The sequence below is a fragment of the Apostichopus japonicus genome, chromosome 8 (assembly GCF_037975245.1).
Source record: "Apostichopus japonicus isolate 1M-3 chromosome 8, ASM3797524v1, whole genome shotgun sequence".
In the NCBI taxonomy this organism is placed as follows: domain Eukaryota; kingdom Metazoa; phylum Echinodermata; class Holothuroidea; order Aspidochirotida; family Stichopodidae; genus Apostichopus; species Apostichopus japonicus.
In genome coordinates, this window is record NC_092568.1 from 15,515,009 (window position 1) to 15,531,789 (window position 16,781).

The 16,781-nt window shown below is 41.4% G+C and overlaps 1 protein-coding gene across 4 annotated transcripts in view; it reads right to left on the bottom strand.

Moving 5' to 3' along the window:
- Positions 1-3,519: 3,519 nt before the first annotated feature.
- LOC139971094 (uncharacterized) overlaps positions 3,520-16,781 on the bottom strand; it is a 32,609-nt gene continuing 19,347 nt past the window's right edge. For 2 of the 4 annotated variants that reach the window (XM_071977285.1, XM_071977287.1), the window contains exons 2-3: positions 8,747-8,804; positions 3,520-8,067 (exon numbers count right to left, since the gene is read on the bottom strand). In XM_071977285.1, the coding sequence (XP_071833386.1) occupies positions 3,899-7,846 (3,948 nt within the window). In that variant the 5' untranslated portion in view covers positions 7,847-8,067; positions 8,747-8,804 and the 3' untranslated portion in view covers positions 3,520-3,898. Of the gene's footprint in view, positions 8,068-8,686; positions 8,805-16,781 lie in introns of all 4 variants that reach the window. The other 2 variants (XM_071977284.1, XM_071977286.1) reach the window with 1 other exon arrangement.

Below are 16,781 nucleotides of genomic sequence, written 5' to 3' on the forward strand. Positions count from 1 at the left end.
GGGCGAAGCCTGTAGGCAAACTATCTAAGCGAAGCGCCACCATGAGTTGGCGCGAAGCGTACAAGAAAATTTTTGGCCGAAAATGCCTCCCAGATCGCTGGAAATGACACTTCCCAGGCCTTGTAAGTTGCATCTAAGCATTGTCTATTTTGAAATTACTAGCGATGTCATAAAGTAAATTTGCTCGGGGGGGGGGGGGCGGTCGCCCCCTTCCCGAAATGCGTCATGTACCCCGACGACTCGGTCGAGTTCAAGACCAGCCACAGTTGGTTCCATATAGCACAATTGTACAATTGTTTAAGGCGTCCATACACACACACGCGTTATGATAGACCATATATAGTATTTATATAGATACATTAGTGAGAGAGGAAAAATGGAAACGTCAAAAATGGAGTTGTCGGTGTAAGGGGTAGGGTGAGGCGCACACCCCCTCGGTAATCCTTGATCTGTCACTGGCTACCCTGTGTATATTATAGGGATCAGCGCTTTAACTATGACTGTTCCTCTTTCTCTTCCCGAGGTCTTGGCTATCTTCTACTCCCTCCTTTTTTCCTTTTTCTCTCTTTTTTCTTTTTCTTTTCCCTTCCTTCCTCTCCTCCTTTTCTTTTTTCCCCCTCCTTTTCCCTTTTTCCTTCTCTTTTTTTCTCTCCTCTTTTCCTTACCCGGGGGGCGCGCGCCCCCAACGCCCCCCCCCCTGGATACGCACCTGCTATATGTGTGTATAACACAGAACGCAAATTAGAGAACTCGCTAAGTTATCGTACATCACCATACCATGTGGCGCGAAGGACTCTCTGAATTGCCCCCCCCCCCCCCCACTGAGAAATCATTAAGAAAGGCCTTCGTCCCTTATAATATACCAATACAGAATTCGTTGGAACCGGACCACGGTGAGCGAGGGGATTCCATATAATACCATGGCCAGCGATACTACCTTGTTCTCTGTTAAAATTGTATATTACTAAAGTTGACTCAGCTTTTGTCCGATGTTCGTCGAGTATGTTAGTCATTTACAATAGATCAATCAATAAACACACCTTCATTTGCCAATATGCCACATTATGAAAGTCGTTAGTTAGAATTTTGTCGGCGTGAAACTTAACTACGTGCATCGCAGCCCGTTGATAAGTATAGGAAATATTGGTATTCTCTCTAACACGATACAATGTAAATACAAAGGGAGATTTCAATTGGACTCAAATATTTATTCTACAACTAAACGTTATGATCCTTTAAAATACCACATGCAAATTTAATGATAGCAATATACTTTCTTTAATTAATTATATTTCCCGAAACAAAGAACAATGTAAGCCAAGTACTCCTAACTGCGTTTCTGTTTAAGTTGTAATCATGTAAATACGACTGACGTTATTTCGGGGATATATACCGTAAGAGATGTACTCTACTGATCACAGACTGACGATATAACGTCCGTTTTATTATATTATTTCTTCTGGTGAAGTAATCAACATTGATTATACAGTTAAACGTCAAATGTAAGAAAAGAGATACTTGTAACTTGTAATAATGTTACTGAGTATATCATACCGCATTATGCCTCTTTGTACATGAAAATTACACGAGACTTATTGAGCATATTTAACTAGAGCACCAATGGTGCAGAGCTCATACCTTTTCGAGCTAAAAAATGTAGAGCCCACAAAACTTTATGGCCCACCAATTTTTATGCCCTTTTTCAGATTCCACCAATTTTGGGCCCATGAGGCCAAACATTTTAGGTTCAAAGACAAATTTATACCCCTAGCTCAAAACGGCGATAACCCACCACTCCCCTTCCCCTCCGTTAGCAGAATCCTGGCCACACCACTGGCTATAATTCCTATTTTCCCCCTTTAAATCCTATTTTACCCACTCTCTCAAACCAGGGAGTTGTTATGGAACATAACAACTCCCTGCTCAAACAATACCACTGACCTACCCTATTAAACTTTCTCCCCTCTACCTGAGCAGACATAACCATGCAAGCACGCCTTCCAAAAATTTTGGCTGGCTGCCTACATACCTCAGGCTCAAAGACTTCTAAGAATCGGCAAGTGCTGATTGGCTATAGGGCTCTCATGCTTACAGTTCAACAGATAATAACAACTCCCAATCCTGCTTTAATTCCACTAACAGCCTCTGCAGAGCTTAACCACAAATGTAAACAAACACTGCAGAGACTGGGAGACAAATTAGAGGAGCTTTGGCAAAAAGGTGAATTCTCAGATATTTTTAAACAATTGGGATTAATTGTAATTAATTAACTTTTGACCAAAAATTATTAGGCATCACCTTATTCATACACAATCCAACAATCATCAGTTCAACTTTGAATGTGATCCATCAAAATCTTGAGGAGATTGAGATATTTGAAAATATCACAAAGAATGACCCCAGATGACCCCCTAAATGACATTTGACCTCAATTTTCCGAACACCCCTTCGTAACCCTCATCCCGAGGAACATTGTGACCAAGTTTCATTATAACTGGCCATACACTGTACGAACGGAAGCAACTTGAAAATACCCCCACAAAAGACCCCTAGTTGATCTTTGATCTCAAATTCATGGACACCCTGAAGGTAAAACTTCCATAGTACTATCGTGACAAACCCTCAACATTGTACCATGGAATCTGTAGGAGAAGAAGCATTTTGCGTATTTCCACAAAATGGCCCATTACGGCCCACAAGTGACCTTTGACCCCAAATTTCGGACCATCTTTGATGGCCCTATACCCAAAGGCCCTTGTGTCCAAGTTTCATGAAATTACATCAAACACTAAGCGAGTGGGAGCGGTTTTACCAATTGTTGACGGATAGAGTGATAGAGTGATAGACGCCGCACTGTAACAAGAGCTCACACCAGCATGCTGGTATGAGCTAAAAATTGAAGCTGAATGTTTTCAATAAATTCAGTATAAAAAGAAAATGGAACTGAGATATAACCATATCTTAATCTGAGTATCGCATACCGGTATAAGAAGAAAAAAAGAAAAAAAGATCAGTTATTAAATTTAACTGATGAAACGATTCAATCATGCATTAAATGCAACGTTTCACTACATAACATTTACATCTTTCTTTTGATGCAAATATTATCTTAATTCTGTGTTGTGAATTTCAAATATGACACATCAATCTTAGAAATTTCCGCATGAGATGACCTTCTAGACAGATTATGAAGCGGCAATGCTTTACCGTGTACATTTTTTTTTTTTTTTGATAATGAATGATTGGAAAATTACAGAACATTTTGAATAAAAGACTTAGAAAAGAAAGATGCTCCTGTAGCTACACATGTACTGTTTCCAGCTGCTCAACAGAAGTATTCTCTGAAGGTGTTAATCACATTAAGTATACTGAACTGAACATGTAAGTAAGCGCACGTTACGGTAAGTATTGTGATACGAAACAAACTTTAATTTGTTTACTTCTAATAACCCATTGTGTGATACACATTCAAATGTAGTTTCATATTTCATTATTTGTGGCACCACGATAGAAAATTGTAAACTATGAGTAAGTTGTAATCGCTTTGTTTCGAAGTTTTGCACCGTGATGCTGCCCGCCATGAAATGACAGCAGTCAAATAGAACTGATTTTAAACAATAGATTTAATATAAAATATTTGTTTCCCATTTGGTACATAGGCCACTAGATTGTAACTCTCTCGCGTGAACCAGTTACAGTATGATGTCTATAAATCCGATTTATTCCGATTTTCCAAATGACTCTTACAGACTAAAGAACTGATCAGATAAGTATTTGGACAGGAGCAAAAAGCACCACAGAATTACAAAAGTGTGGGGGGGGGGGAGTTACACGTAATAAGATATAGAACTCCTAGCTCCGTGCAAGTGGTCAAAGACAGTACAAGCACGGAAAACATTTACAGCAAACTTTTAAACATTTTCTTTAGTGTCTTGAAAAGAGTTTTTTCCGTTTCACCTTTCGTACTCATTTCATGGTATATCTTCTTATATTCTTCAAATGGATCGAATCCTGGTTTAACGAGTAGATGTAGTGTTTCTGCTTTCTGGCGCAAATCTACCAGTTGTTTTTTGCGATCTTTCCACCCCGGTGAACACTCGGATTCCTCCGACATAATGAGGGTGTCAATGTATTCTACATGTGACATCGGGTTTGGCTTCAATGCAATTTCTTTCAAACGTTCCAAACTCTTTCTTACCTCCTCCGTGTTAAAGAGCACCTTGAGCTGTACCGATTCAAAGTCCTCGATGACATTCTTTACCAGCTCTTCCGCAGTCAACTTTTCGCCATTCGCTGCCTCGTACCTGGCTTTCAATTCTTCTGCCGTCTTAGTCTTGGTAACTGACTTTATAACAAATTTGTGTGTCATGTTTTTGTGAACGTTCCAAACGCAGCGGGCAGGACACACCTTACAAACTCCTTGAGCCCTGTCCATTGCGGCACAACGCTTCTTCTTCTCATCATCAGGGATGGAACATGGATAATGGCAGGTAAAGTTACATGTCAGGCAGTTAGTGATATAAGTCCCTCTGCGAATCTGCTCAGTTTTCACCGTCTCTTCAGTAACAGTGTATGTAAAATCCTTGTTCATCTCAATGTCAGTTTCATGCTGCAATAGAATATCTACTTCAATTCGAAGCTGTTCAAGCTTATTCAATCCAGTCCTAATGTGCTGGTGTATTCCAGCGACTTGCGTTTCCAGATGATGACGTTCATTCAACACTTCTTTAGTAAGTAAAAGACTCTTCGCTTGCGTGTTGTTGAGGTTCGTAAAAAACGTCTGAAAGCTTTTTTCGCCCATTTCCCAAAACATTTCATTGAAATCGTCGTCATCGATGTCGCTTCCTGACTCGTTACCATTGTTTGTAGGGGGCCTATGTTGTTTTCTGGTTACTGATGTATTTTCAGCATGCAAAGCAGAATTATTGAATTTAAAGTACTTCTTGTAAGGTATCCCTGCCATTTTCACTCCCTCCAGAACAGGCGGTTTCAGTCCATCTGCAAATGTCACTAACAGGAAAATATTTTCCGAAATATCTTTGCCAAAGAGTGCCAAGACCTGATCAAAGATAAATCGCTGGGTTGGAGTCAATCGTGGTAGTGACGCTTGTGTTACAAAGGCGATAGCGTCAATGTGGTCTATCCCTTCGTCTCCCTGGGTTGTAAAGAAATTGCGTATTTGCTGAGTGATCTCTTCATCCCGTTTGATGCCACTTGTGTCTCCAAATCCTGGAGTGTCGATAACTGTTAACGAATAAGGCACTTGAAAACCATCTTGATGGTAAAATGTGAAGGAACTTATCCATTTCGTTTGACTCTGAGCTTGGGTACGCTGTTTAGCTTCCTCTTTATCGAAGATTAGTTGGAATCTAAAGTTATCTTTCCAGTCTACGCCAAGCACATAGTTTATCATTCCGTTGATTAGGGTAGTTTTTCCAGCACCAGTTGCACCAACTACCATTATCACTTTTTCGGTACTGCCGTCGCACCTTTTTCCTAGTTCACACTTTCGAATTTTCTCCTTTGGCTTGTTGAGGGTTTGATTCAATTTAAGACGATACCGTGCTGGATTTCCTTCCATTACTTGTTTGGAGTCAGCCAGCAACCTTTCTTTCATGACTGTATTCGGTTTGGGCTTCAAAATATCACTGACTTCGCTTTCTTCTGTGTCTCCCTCTTCAAAACGTGCCTTAACTTTGAATGTATAGCTTGAAGTAGCTCTTAGCGTAGAGAATGTTGCCTCTTCTCCATTCCGAGGGTCAATATCCTTGGAAAATGTTTCCCCAGTAGTTACATCGCTCACCGAGATAATGTAAGCTCTCAAGTGAGTGTTTGAGGCAAGATCTTGGGGCTTTGACCACCGTACGAATATATCCTTTGGTACTTGATGACAAGCCTCTGGTTTGCCCGGTACTGTTGCGGGGAGAGTTCGCAAGGTGGAACAGGAGCTCCACTTGCTAACTCCTATTTCGCATTCAGCTCTTACCTGAATTTCGTATGCTTTGCCTAACTCTAAATTTCGAATGGTGTACTCCAAACTGTTATCGCCTACTTGGACTGTACTTGAGGAAACGCCTTTTACTTCTTTGTACCGCACTTCGTAGTTACAAATACCGTCACTGCCGAATTCTGGTGCAGACCATTTAATCTCGAGTTTGTCATGAACCGATCTTACGAGTTTGGCGCATCCTGGTGCGGTTGGCGCTTGGTAGTCTTGGTGAATCACAGTTCCATTCTTCATGACTGAAACATACACATCGGGCTTTCCACTGCCATCTCTGTCCTCAGAAAAGGTTAATTTCAACCGGTCATTCAACTGGTTGGCTTCCACAAACTCTTGAAATTGTTCCGCCTTTTTCAATGTTTTATCAAACGATTGTTTACAAAGAGGAACTTTCACCAACCTCTGCAGACATCCACTCTTCACATTCTGAAGATATATTGTCATCATCTTTGTCAAGGAGTTCTTCCCATCCAAATTTACGTGGAAGCAAACAATGAAGTCATTGTTATATGCATTACCCGTCGAAGACCGATCTGGTAGATTAGAATCATTTTCGGGAGTGGTCGTAAACGAACTTTGTGAATCCACAAAAGAGGACAACGTTGTCTCTGCTAGAGATTGAGACATGTTCGCCGAACGTAGGAATGAACGAGTGCCTTGAAGGTCGATGTTTGGCGTATTTCTTTTCATCTTGGAATCATCATGACTCAGTATTTTCAGATGAACATTCTTCTGTTGAACCCAGGTGTCTAGTTGATGTTGTCCGAACGGAGATTCCTCCTTTTCTCGCAAAACTGTTTCTAGAGTAGATTCTGTCAAGCTTCCAGTCCTTATTCGTGTGACCAATGACCCAGTTAGTTGTTGTAGATGTTGCTTGTATGATCTTAGCAACTGTAAGAACTCTTCGATATCACTCTTTATACCAGGGAATTTCTTGATAATGGTCATACTGCTCAAGTAGATACAGTCGGTTATTAACTTATTCAAATGATTGTTGGTGTTTTCAAGTTGTGATACAATGTTCACACTCACATGGCGTACAGGATATGCTGCGAAAGAATTTATTTTGCAAAGTGGATACAGTAGAAACTCAACTGGTATCGCTTGGGTCCCGCTGCCTTCCACATAGTGTGGAAAACTATTGAAAAGCTTAGCTGCGTCTCTATATTTATTTGGGGAGTACGGAGTACGAAAATCGCTGTAAAGTTTACAACTTATGGCATTCGTTTGCTCTGCTAACTCTCTCGGCAAAGATAAGTGGCCCGTTTCATATGATCGGATATTCACAAGTTCTGCAACGGCCCCATGCAAGCTCATCGAAGACCCTTGGCACTCATCTGAAAGCAGACTATCGAAAACGAAGAAAGCTTCACCTCCATATAGAATGCCGCAAACAACATGGGTCCCGATTCCGTAAGTAAAGACTTCAGGACACAAAGTCTTTTCTTTTATCAAATTTTCCAAGTCCAGTTCTTCAAGTTTAGTTGAACATTTGTAATGTAAAGTCACTTTCTCGTGATTGTTAAATGGCACTTGGTCATACAGGTATCTCGATGAGCCGGTTAATGAAACTAAATTAGTCATGATGCTTGCTTTCAAGTTGTTGTCAATGCCAAACAGCTTGAGCTTCCTGTCAAACGTGACATCCGTCAATATGTTGTGTGCAGTGTTCTTCTGTGCACTTGTTTTAACTGCTTTCGAGATAACGTCACTGCTCCACAATGATTTACTTGCTATTACTTCTTCTGATCTGCAGTCGTACAGCTGTCCGAGAGAAACTTGCCTACCCAAAGCGTGTAAACGAATTTTTGAAGGACACTCTTTTTCTTTATCCATATTCATAGTATATGTATAGGAAATATCTTAGGTTTGTTAACCAAGGATCTGCGAAATTAATACAACTATACAAACTTATCATAACCTAACCACTTAATTTTTACTTTAAATTATACACGCCTGGTTTGCATCATATCTCTTGATGGTACAATTGTTTGGTGGTCGTGGTAAATTCGGGTGATATTCATTCCAAGTAGTGTGTATCGGCCTGGACTTGTGACGTACTCCTGAAAGATACCAAAATATTCAACAAATAAACTTCAGTGCTGAATATACTTACTGCAGACGGATGTACATGGGTATAAAAAGGGAAACACCACAGGTCATTATAGGTTAATTACATATACTAAGATTAAAAAAGTTTAACCATGACTACATTGTGAGCCTATAGAAGGGTGATGCCCTTTCACAGGCTATCTGAAAGAAAAAAAACCTTGTCTGATAATTTCCATTCACAATAAATCGCCACATATATACAAGAGGAACAGTTGGTTGAACACAAAACCAACGTCCTGAACAACAAGAACGCAAAGTAATGCATGACACATTGACCAAAATTGGTTTACACTGTAGCAGGCCGTTTATTCTTGTTTTCCATCTTGCCCATGAGTAATATTTAGAAATGATGTTTCTCTTGTTACTCATTGGTAAGTTTCATCAAAAATATTTCTGCATCACGTGCACAACGTAGTTATTTCATTCACATATCGCGGTTTAATTGCATCGCTGCATAACCACGAATACTGTACGTGCGATTCCAGTTTCGGAATAGGAAAACCATATAGTTACCACATTACTACCATAAGTTAGCCATACAAACCCTTGCGATGAACAAATTATACTTACTAACGTAACATCTTATGCCAATATAGCCTATCTGTAACAATTTGCCTCAAAAGCGCTTACCTTTTCAGAATGATGTGAGAATGGTAGGCTACGGCTGAATTACCACATGAAGGACTACCTGAAATGAGAAAAAAAAAACAATGATCCAGATGATATCAAATTATTCTTAGCTGAATTCAGTGTGTAACTATACTTTCCAATACACCTTATATATACCTGAGCCATGGCGGTACACATACGGAGTAAGAATAAGAGTAGGAAGGAGAAGGAGAACAAGAAGAAGTACAAATATAATATACATACAGAGTAATAAGCTAATATAAACCAGCTTAAGACAAATAATAACAAGATCAATCATATTAAAGTACACGATGAAAAGATAAGCATGTTGTTGAAACGACAAACTATACAGAATGATGTAATGAATTAAAGATGGATGACGTTTATCCATGTAATAAATGGCTTTTGCATGCATGCGTGTTCAGTTTATTGTTTTTGTTTAACTGTGGCATGAAAGACTTTGCTATCGTGGCTTTGCTATCGTGATGATTTTATGTCAGTTGAAAAGCCCGTGTTAGTATCACTTTACAACAAAGGGATGGGTTCAAACACGTGTGGGTATTGCTGCGGAATATTAGCTCCCATGTGGAGGTCAAAATTGAGTAATCAGTGTGCCTATGTTTAATCTGTATGAGTTGGAATAGAAAAGTTGTCACGAACTCCTCCTAAAACGCAAGTCTGATGGACAAGATTTTTTGGTGTATGCCTCGGCATGATAGAATGTAGTGCCTATGTGGGTCGTGATGTCAAATGTAACAACAAACAACAGCATTTCGGCCATTAGTCACGTGCCCAATGGCCGATATCCTCAAATCCATGTAGGGTGTCAGACTGTCAAAGTCTACAACGTGTTAAACAAGAATCCAACGGGCACTATGGTTCCTTTCTTAGTGGAATATTAGAGTGTTGTATGTCATCATCCAATATCATAATATTGATGTGAACATGTACCAGCTATGACTAAACCAGTAACTGCATTCCAAGTTTGGATATAGTCTAATTAAGGTTGTGGAGTTATTGCAATTTTAAAAGTTTGATCCCTCCTAAAGAAATTGGAGCCATTTATGCGCAAAATAGAAGTTCGCGCCTAAATGGTGAGAGAAATATTTGGCCCAGACAGAGTGGCTCAAAACTATATTTTTCACTCATAAAATGTGGGTCTAAATGATCCCAAAATGCATTTTATGTGCAAGAAATTTGGGCCCACTAAGCGCAAAATGGGCAGGGATTATTTTTCGCACATATGGCCTGCATGTACCAGTTATTAACCAACAACTGTATATCAAGTTTGGTTACAATCTACTTAAGGTTGCAGAGTTATTGCAATGTGAAGAAATGTGGAACCAAATGGTCCCAAGCATATTTTGCCCAAAACAATTGGGTCCAAAGGAAGTGTCCCTAATTGAATTTGAGGTGGAAACAAAATTTGGGCCCACCCGGCGCAAAACTGGGCTCGTAATTTTCTGGACTCAAATGGTCGTTTGCTTCCAGCAAGGAACCAAGAATGTGAAACGCGAAAGATCATGTAGTCAGTATAGGTCAAAGGCCAAACTGAAGAACGTTGTGCGAGAAATTGTTTTACGAACTGCCCTTAGACCTTAGACTAGAGGAAGACTTAAATTATGTAGAGAAAGAGGATGATAGCGATGAACAACTCTCCCAAGAAGGTAAGAAATCTTACCCAGTTGGGAGATATGTACTTAAAAATCGTGTCTCGTGCTGTCAGTTTGTAAATGTGTGATGTCATTACGACTTGGACTTAATGAATTTATTTTAACCTTTTATTTCTCCTTGCATTTCTTTAACAATGTTCTGAGGCTGCGAGAACGAGATCCGAGCCCTCCCGATCGCTCTCTATCATGTCATGGAACTCCATCAGATCTATATTATCACACTCCTTGCAAAATGTAATAAGAGGCGTACATCTCACCATTTTCAAAAGAGTAAAGAGTGATTTCGAGACCGTCTAGCTTTCTTCAGACCGATTTCAGTGACTGGTCAAGCAACGCTTCGAAAAGTTAACTAACAAAGGTGGATGTTTGCTTTAATTATTACCAGGCGCGTATCCAGAGGGCGTTGGGGCGCGCGCCCCCGGGTAAGAAAACGAGGAGAGAAAAAAAAAGAGAGAAAAAAAAGGGAAAAAGACGGGGAAAAAGAGGAGGAAGGAAAAGGAGGGAACAGAAGAAAAACGCCAAGAAACTGGGAAGAGAAAGAGGAACAGTGACATAATTACAGCGCTGATCTCTATTATATGCACAGGGTAGCCAGTGACGGATCGAGGATTTTGGAAGGGGCGTGCGCCTCAGCCTACCCCTTACACCGACAACTCCATTTTTGACGTTTCCAATTTTCCTCTCTCACTAATGTATTTATATATATATATATCACGACGCGTATGTGTGTATGGACGCTTAAACAATTGTAAAGATGTGCTATGAAACCAACTGTGGCTGGTCTTGAACTCGACCGAGTCGTCGAGAAGGACGCATTTCGGTATTAGACCAGGATCTATATGCGAACTGCACTAGATATAGGTCCTTCGATGCAACACTGCCATCCAGAGATAAAATGGTATACCACGCGAACTGAATGCTAATTGTTACCCCACCCCTAGTACCGTAACACATGCAATGAATCTAATAAATCCCGCATGCGATTTGAGAATTGAGCACACTTCCTGTGAATATCATGTAGTGGATCCAAAGGCGTATCACTGCCGGGGGGGGGGGGGGGGCGGACGCACCCATCACTTCTTGAGATTGTTCCCATCTGCATGAAAACGCGCGCCCCACAACCCTACGCCCACCCCTCTAATCGCTTCCCGATGAGTTACGAAACCTTCGCCCGTAGTACCAAGACCTTGACAAAATCCGTCAACACACCACTTCATCAATAACAAGTGATCGGGGTTGTGTATTAGTGACGTCTAGAGGTCGTGCACTGACCAACATGGAGTGTCACCACACCCGATTTTGCAATTTCCCAAGATCCGGCCCCGAAAAATCCCATGAAATCCCAAAGACACTGTACTGTATGGATATCTAGCAATATATAGCGATATCTATAAGGATGAAAATCCAAAGATCTTCCCTAAACTGAAGGCAAATAGAGAATCGAAGCCTTCAGTGTGCACTGAACTTAAAACTGTGCGTCTTTCGAAATGGAAAGAATGTGGGGCATTGCCAATAAACTTATTGAATTTAGTTATTTCAGTCTCATTTCAATTATTCGAATTTGTAAAGCAAACAGCAGATATCACATCATATCAGTGAACATGAAAATGGCGTTCCATGATGAACAGCCTCCAAACTGTCTATGTGTGTAGTGTTCGGTTTCTGAAATATCTGATATTTCTTAATTTCCTTCAACGAAGTTTTATAGTAGCTGTTATAAGAGCTTTTAATATTTGTACACCAATACATGGGCGCAAATCCTGGCGGGGACGGCGGGGACAGTGGGGACAGCGGGACGCGTCCCAATCAACTTTTTCATTGGTGGGGACATGATATACCGTGTCCCTACCAATTTGTCTTGATCAAACGTTGCATTTCAGATTCCCCTGTATTGAACTTTGGCGCAGTTCGATCCAGCATTGTGCAAATGACATGCAGCAGTTCTCATTTTGTAATATTTTATTATATTTATCCACAGTTGTTAAATATAGGACGGAAATCGCATTTGCGGAAGTCTATAATTGTTTTCTGGGAGAGGACCCCAGACCCATCGTATAGAAAAGTCTACTTGGATTATTTGTCCCCTGATTTTTTTTCTGCAGACGCCCATGTATTTCTCCAAACTAAATTTCTAAGCCATGAGATCTAAAACTTAAGGAGGTTTGGGAGCATCATTGGGTCTGGGAAGTGTTCTTCCGGCGATCTGGGAGGTATATTTGCCAAAAATTTCTTCTACGCTACGCGCGAACCCATGGTCGCGCTCCGCTTAGATAGTACCAGAGAACAGACACGCGTCCCCACCATTATCCAAGACTGATCTGCGCCCTTGCACCAATAAATTAACTGTGTCTGAATTTTCGAAATTTCCCTGACCAACATTCCTAAACATACTTCCCTCTACTCGTGCAAGTTTGACCGGTCTGTTAGGGGTTCAAGGAGGTTTTTCTATATGGGTTGTCCATAGATGAAATTTTGTGCAACATAATGGGTATGTTTTGAAGTGAATTTATTTCACGAGAAATGTGAATTTTCAAATTCTGAACAAATAATGGGCTTAAAACCTTAAAAAGTGGGACTGACGGGTACTGTGGGCCGCGACGTAGAATCACCTACAAAAGCAATGACCCACAGGAGATGCGATGAGGTCGAACATGATGTGTGACTAGTGAAAATCTTCAAAAAGGTTATGGATAAAAAAAAAACTATTGGGAAATACTTGGTTCTCAGGCAAAAGTGTACATCTGGTTGGTCATTTTCAAGCCCGAGATGTGCCATTTCTGGTGATCTGGGGGCTATCAAAACCAGAAATTTTCTTGTACGCTGCGCGCCAACCGATGTTGGCGCTCCGCTTAGATAGTAATTCGCGCCCCACCCCCCCCCCCCCCGGTTAGAAAATCCTGGATACGCTCCTGATTACAACTATACACTGACACACTGTTCTTTGCTGGGAGTACAGGGGTTGGGCGAAGTCCCGGAAGCTGCAGCATTTTTAGACAACAAAATCAATACATGTCAGAAAGAAAGTTGTTCTTACATATCATGAAATGTACCACAGAGCCCTTGTGGCGGTCCAGAGGGGAATAGCCTACGGAAGCTGCATCATTGGATGTTTCTCGTAACCTTAAAACGAGTTTAAAGCGCAAAAATACAGTGATCGGACAAGTACCCCCCCCCCCCCAGACAAATACCCCCGGACGATAACCCACCGGACAATTACCCCGGACAAATACCATCCCGGACAACAACCCCCCAAGACAACTACCACCCGGACAAATACCCCCGGATAATTACCCCCGAGGACAAAAAACCCGGACAACTACCCACCCGGACAACTACCTCCTCGGACGAATACCCCCTAGATAATCACCCCCGAATAAATACCCCCGGACGAATGTCCCCCTGGACATATGCCGTTAACAGTATAGGGGACGGATGCAGCGACGGATACGCAGGACTTTTTTCGAGTTTAGTTTTCCGCGGGCCTCAACATATACACTGGTCCCTTGGGCAACTACGAGAGCATATTTACAATTGGGTCAGGATGCCGGTTAAACTGGCACCACTAGGGGCGTCGTGTGCCCTGGCCCTTTTAACCTCCCCCGACTTTTTAAAAAGATTCGAGCTTTTCATATATAAGCCCCTAAAATTCCTGGATAGTGTTTGACAATGGACCGAGGCCCGGGCAAGATAGGTGGGGACGGCTGTTGAAGAAGCACGAGGGGGGGGGGGTGGTTGGGCATTGGGCACTGATGGTAGAAACTATTAATATTAGCTATAGTGACACTATAGTCTGTATTGTTAATCTCCGAACAATTCCGACTGATTTCGACCATTTTTAAGCTTTCTTCTGAGTAATTTTACTTGATGATTTGTTATGTTATGTATGTTTTTGTATAGCGCTTTATATGGCACAGCCATCTCAAAGCGCTTTGAATCCCTGGTCATCAGGCTGGCTGCCGAGAATCTGGCGCACACGTCTAAGTGACCTCACAGGTACCCATTTATACACCTGGATGGAGAGGGGCAGTCGAGATCAAAGTGCCTTGCCCAAGGACACAACATAATAGCATAGGCGTACGGGACCATTTCAGTTTGGGGGGGCAGAACTTTTTGTGCCCGAAAGTTCCCGTGACACTATCTAAGCGGAGCGCCACCATCGGTTGGCGCGTAGCGTACAAGAAATTTTTTGGCACACAATGCCTCTCAGATTGCCGGAAACGGCACTTCTGAGGCCTTGCAAGTTGCATCTAAACATTATTTATTTTATAATCTCACGTTTTAGAAATTTTACACTTCCCCAAAAATTTGGTAAATTAGAATAAGAAAAAATGGTAACATCACTTTGAAGGGGAAAATGGGACAGTATATTTTTTAAGCTCCTATTTAGTTACCTTATTTATTATTTTAACACAGTACTCAGCTACCTCCAGAAAAACATACATTGTTCAACGACACGTAGGCGGGATAATGTCGCTGTGTCGGGTGAGACTGCAATTTGTCTCACAAAAAAAGTATAAAATATAACAAAGAATATGATAAACCTGTACTTTTAGGCTTGTAGGCAACCCCCCCCCCCCACCATCCATGTACAAGAATACGTTTCTTATATACACTCATGTTGGGGATGTCCAGGTCAAGGGCGGCGGAAGCACTTTTAATCTGGGGGGGGGGGGCACCGACATCAAAGGGCACTTTGCAGATATTCGATTGGACTGATGCAGCCTTATATTTAGTACCCTTTATAACTCTTATTGTATTATCTTATTTGTGTAAACACATCACTCCATCAACGCCCCCCCCCCCCCCTAAAGGAAAATATGCATACTAGCACTGCAATATCCAATGCGCAAATTGGGAAACAAAGAACAAGTTTTCTTTTGAGACAAAATGAGGTCAAATCATGCTAGTTGCTAATGTAGGAATCTTCCGAATCAGAGTTTTTTTCTTGTTAATATCTAAACAAATCTTTTCCATTCGAAATAGCTTTGAGTTTGACCCACAGAAATTCATTAAAAGTCAGGGGCTTAGCCAGGATTTGCAAAGTTGTATGCACGACTATCAGAGCCTTATATACAGAGAGTTGCGACAACTCGGGTCCGGGAATTTTCGATCACGTGACCTCATGGCACCATTTTGGGGCCAACTAATTCTGGCCGTAAGATCGACAACAACGTACGTTCGAGCAGTCAACATCTGCGCTGCCATCACAGAATGCCTGGCTGTTCAGCGTGGGGCTGTTCGAATCGTCCCGAAAATGGGTCAAAGCTGTTCAGATTCCCAACAAACCCAGATCGGAGGAAAACATGGGAGGCGAAAGTAAACAGGCTTCACTGGAAGGCGAACTCCAATCACAAACTTTGCGATGTGAGTACTTCACCTAGGCCTAGGCCTAGTACAATGAACTAAGATTCGTAACACTAGGCCTAGCCTAGTCCATAACCAGGACTGTGGGTTACACCACACAGTCCTTACAGCTATGTATGGTGCACTGTGCAGTGTACATACACACATAGTTAACAACACAGAAAACAGAGCATAAATTTCAGGCATGAAAATGGTCTATTTTTAACAAGTTCTGATCAAGAAAGTTGCGATGTTGGGATGAGATCTGTTATAAGGTGCATAAAAATATCTCTGCAAAGTTTAGTGAGTATATTCCTTAAATTGAAGGCTCCAGCGTGGCAAGACAAATCGGGGATCTACGAAGCACAGTGTGCAATACAAAGCACCAAGGGCTAGCCTAGCCCCCTAATGAAAAACTGCTTGGCTCCATTGAGTCATGAGCTTGTTTGGATTATTATTTATGAAAATTTGGGTGGCGATCTGGCAGACCATTGAAATGATTAATCATTCTGCTTTGCACTTGATGATTTGAATTGAACTGGTCCAGAACTCTACTATCTTCTATGAAATAATATTGAAAAATTAGGTTACTAAAATATCACTGTAGGCTAGGTAAAAATATTTCCTAGAACATTGTGTCCTGTTAGAGGATAGCAGGTAAAACTAACAGAGTCAACTGAAAACCATAGGCCTAATTAGGCTCAGGAATCATGTTTGTCCATGTCATACATAGGTACGGTATACAGATCCTAATTCATATTCTTACAACCGGGCAGTTCCAAGCAAAAGAGGACATAACCCAGGAAATTCAATTTGACTGAGCCTAGGCCTAGCATTTTACCGTGGTTGGCGGGCAACTCCCCCCCGGCAATCCCCCCCCCAAAAAAAAAAACGACTCTAATTTCGGACTTCTGACAACATATTTATGCTTCTGTTGGGGGGGGGGTTGTCCGGGGGGTGTTGTCTGGTCACGATTACCTTATCCATTAATAATAGAAGCCCATGCCTAGTAATAGAGG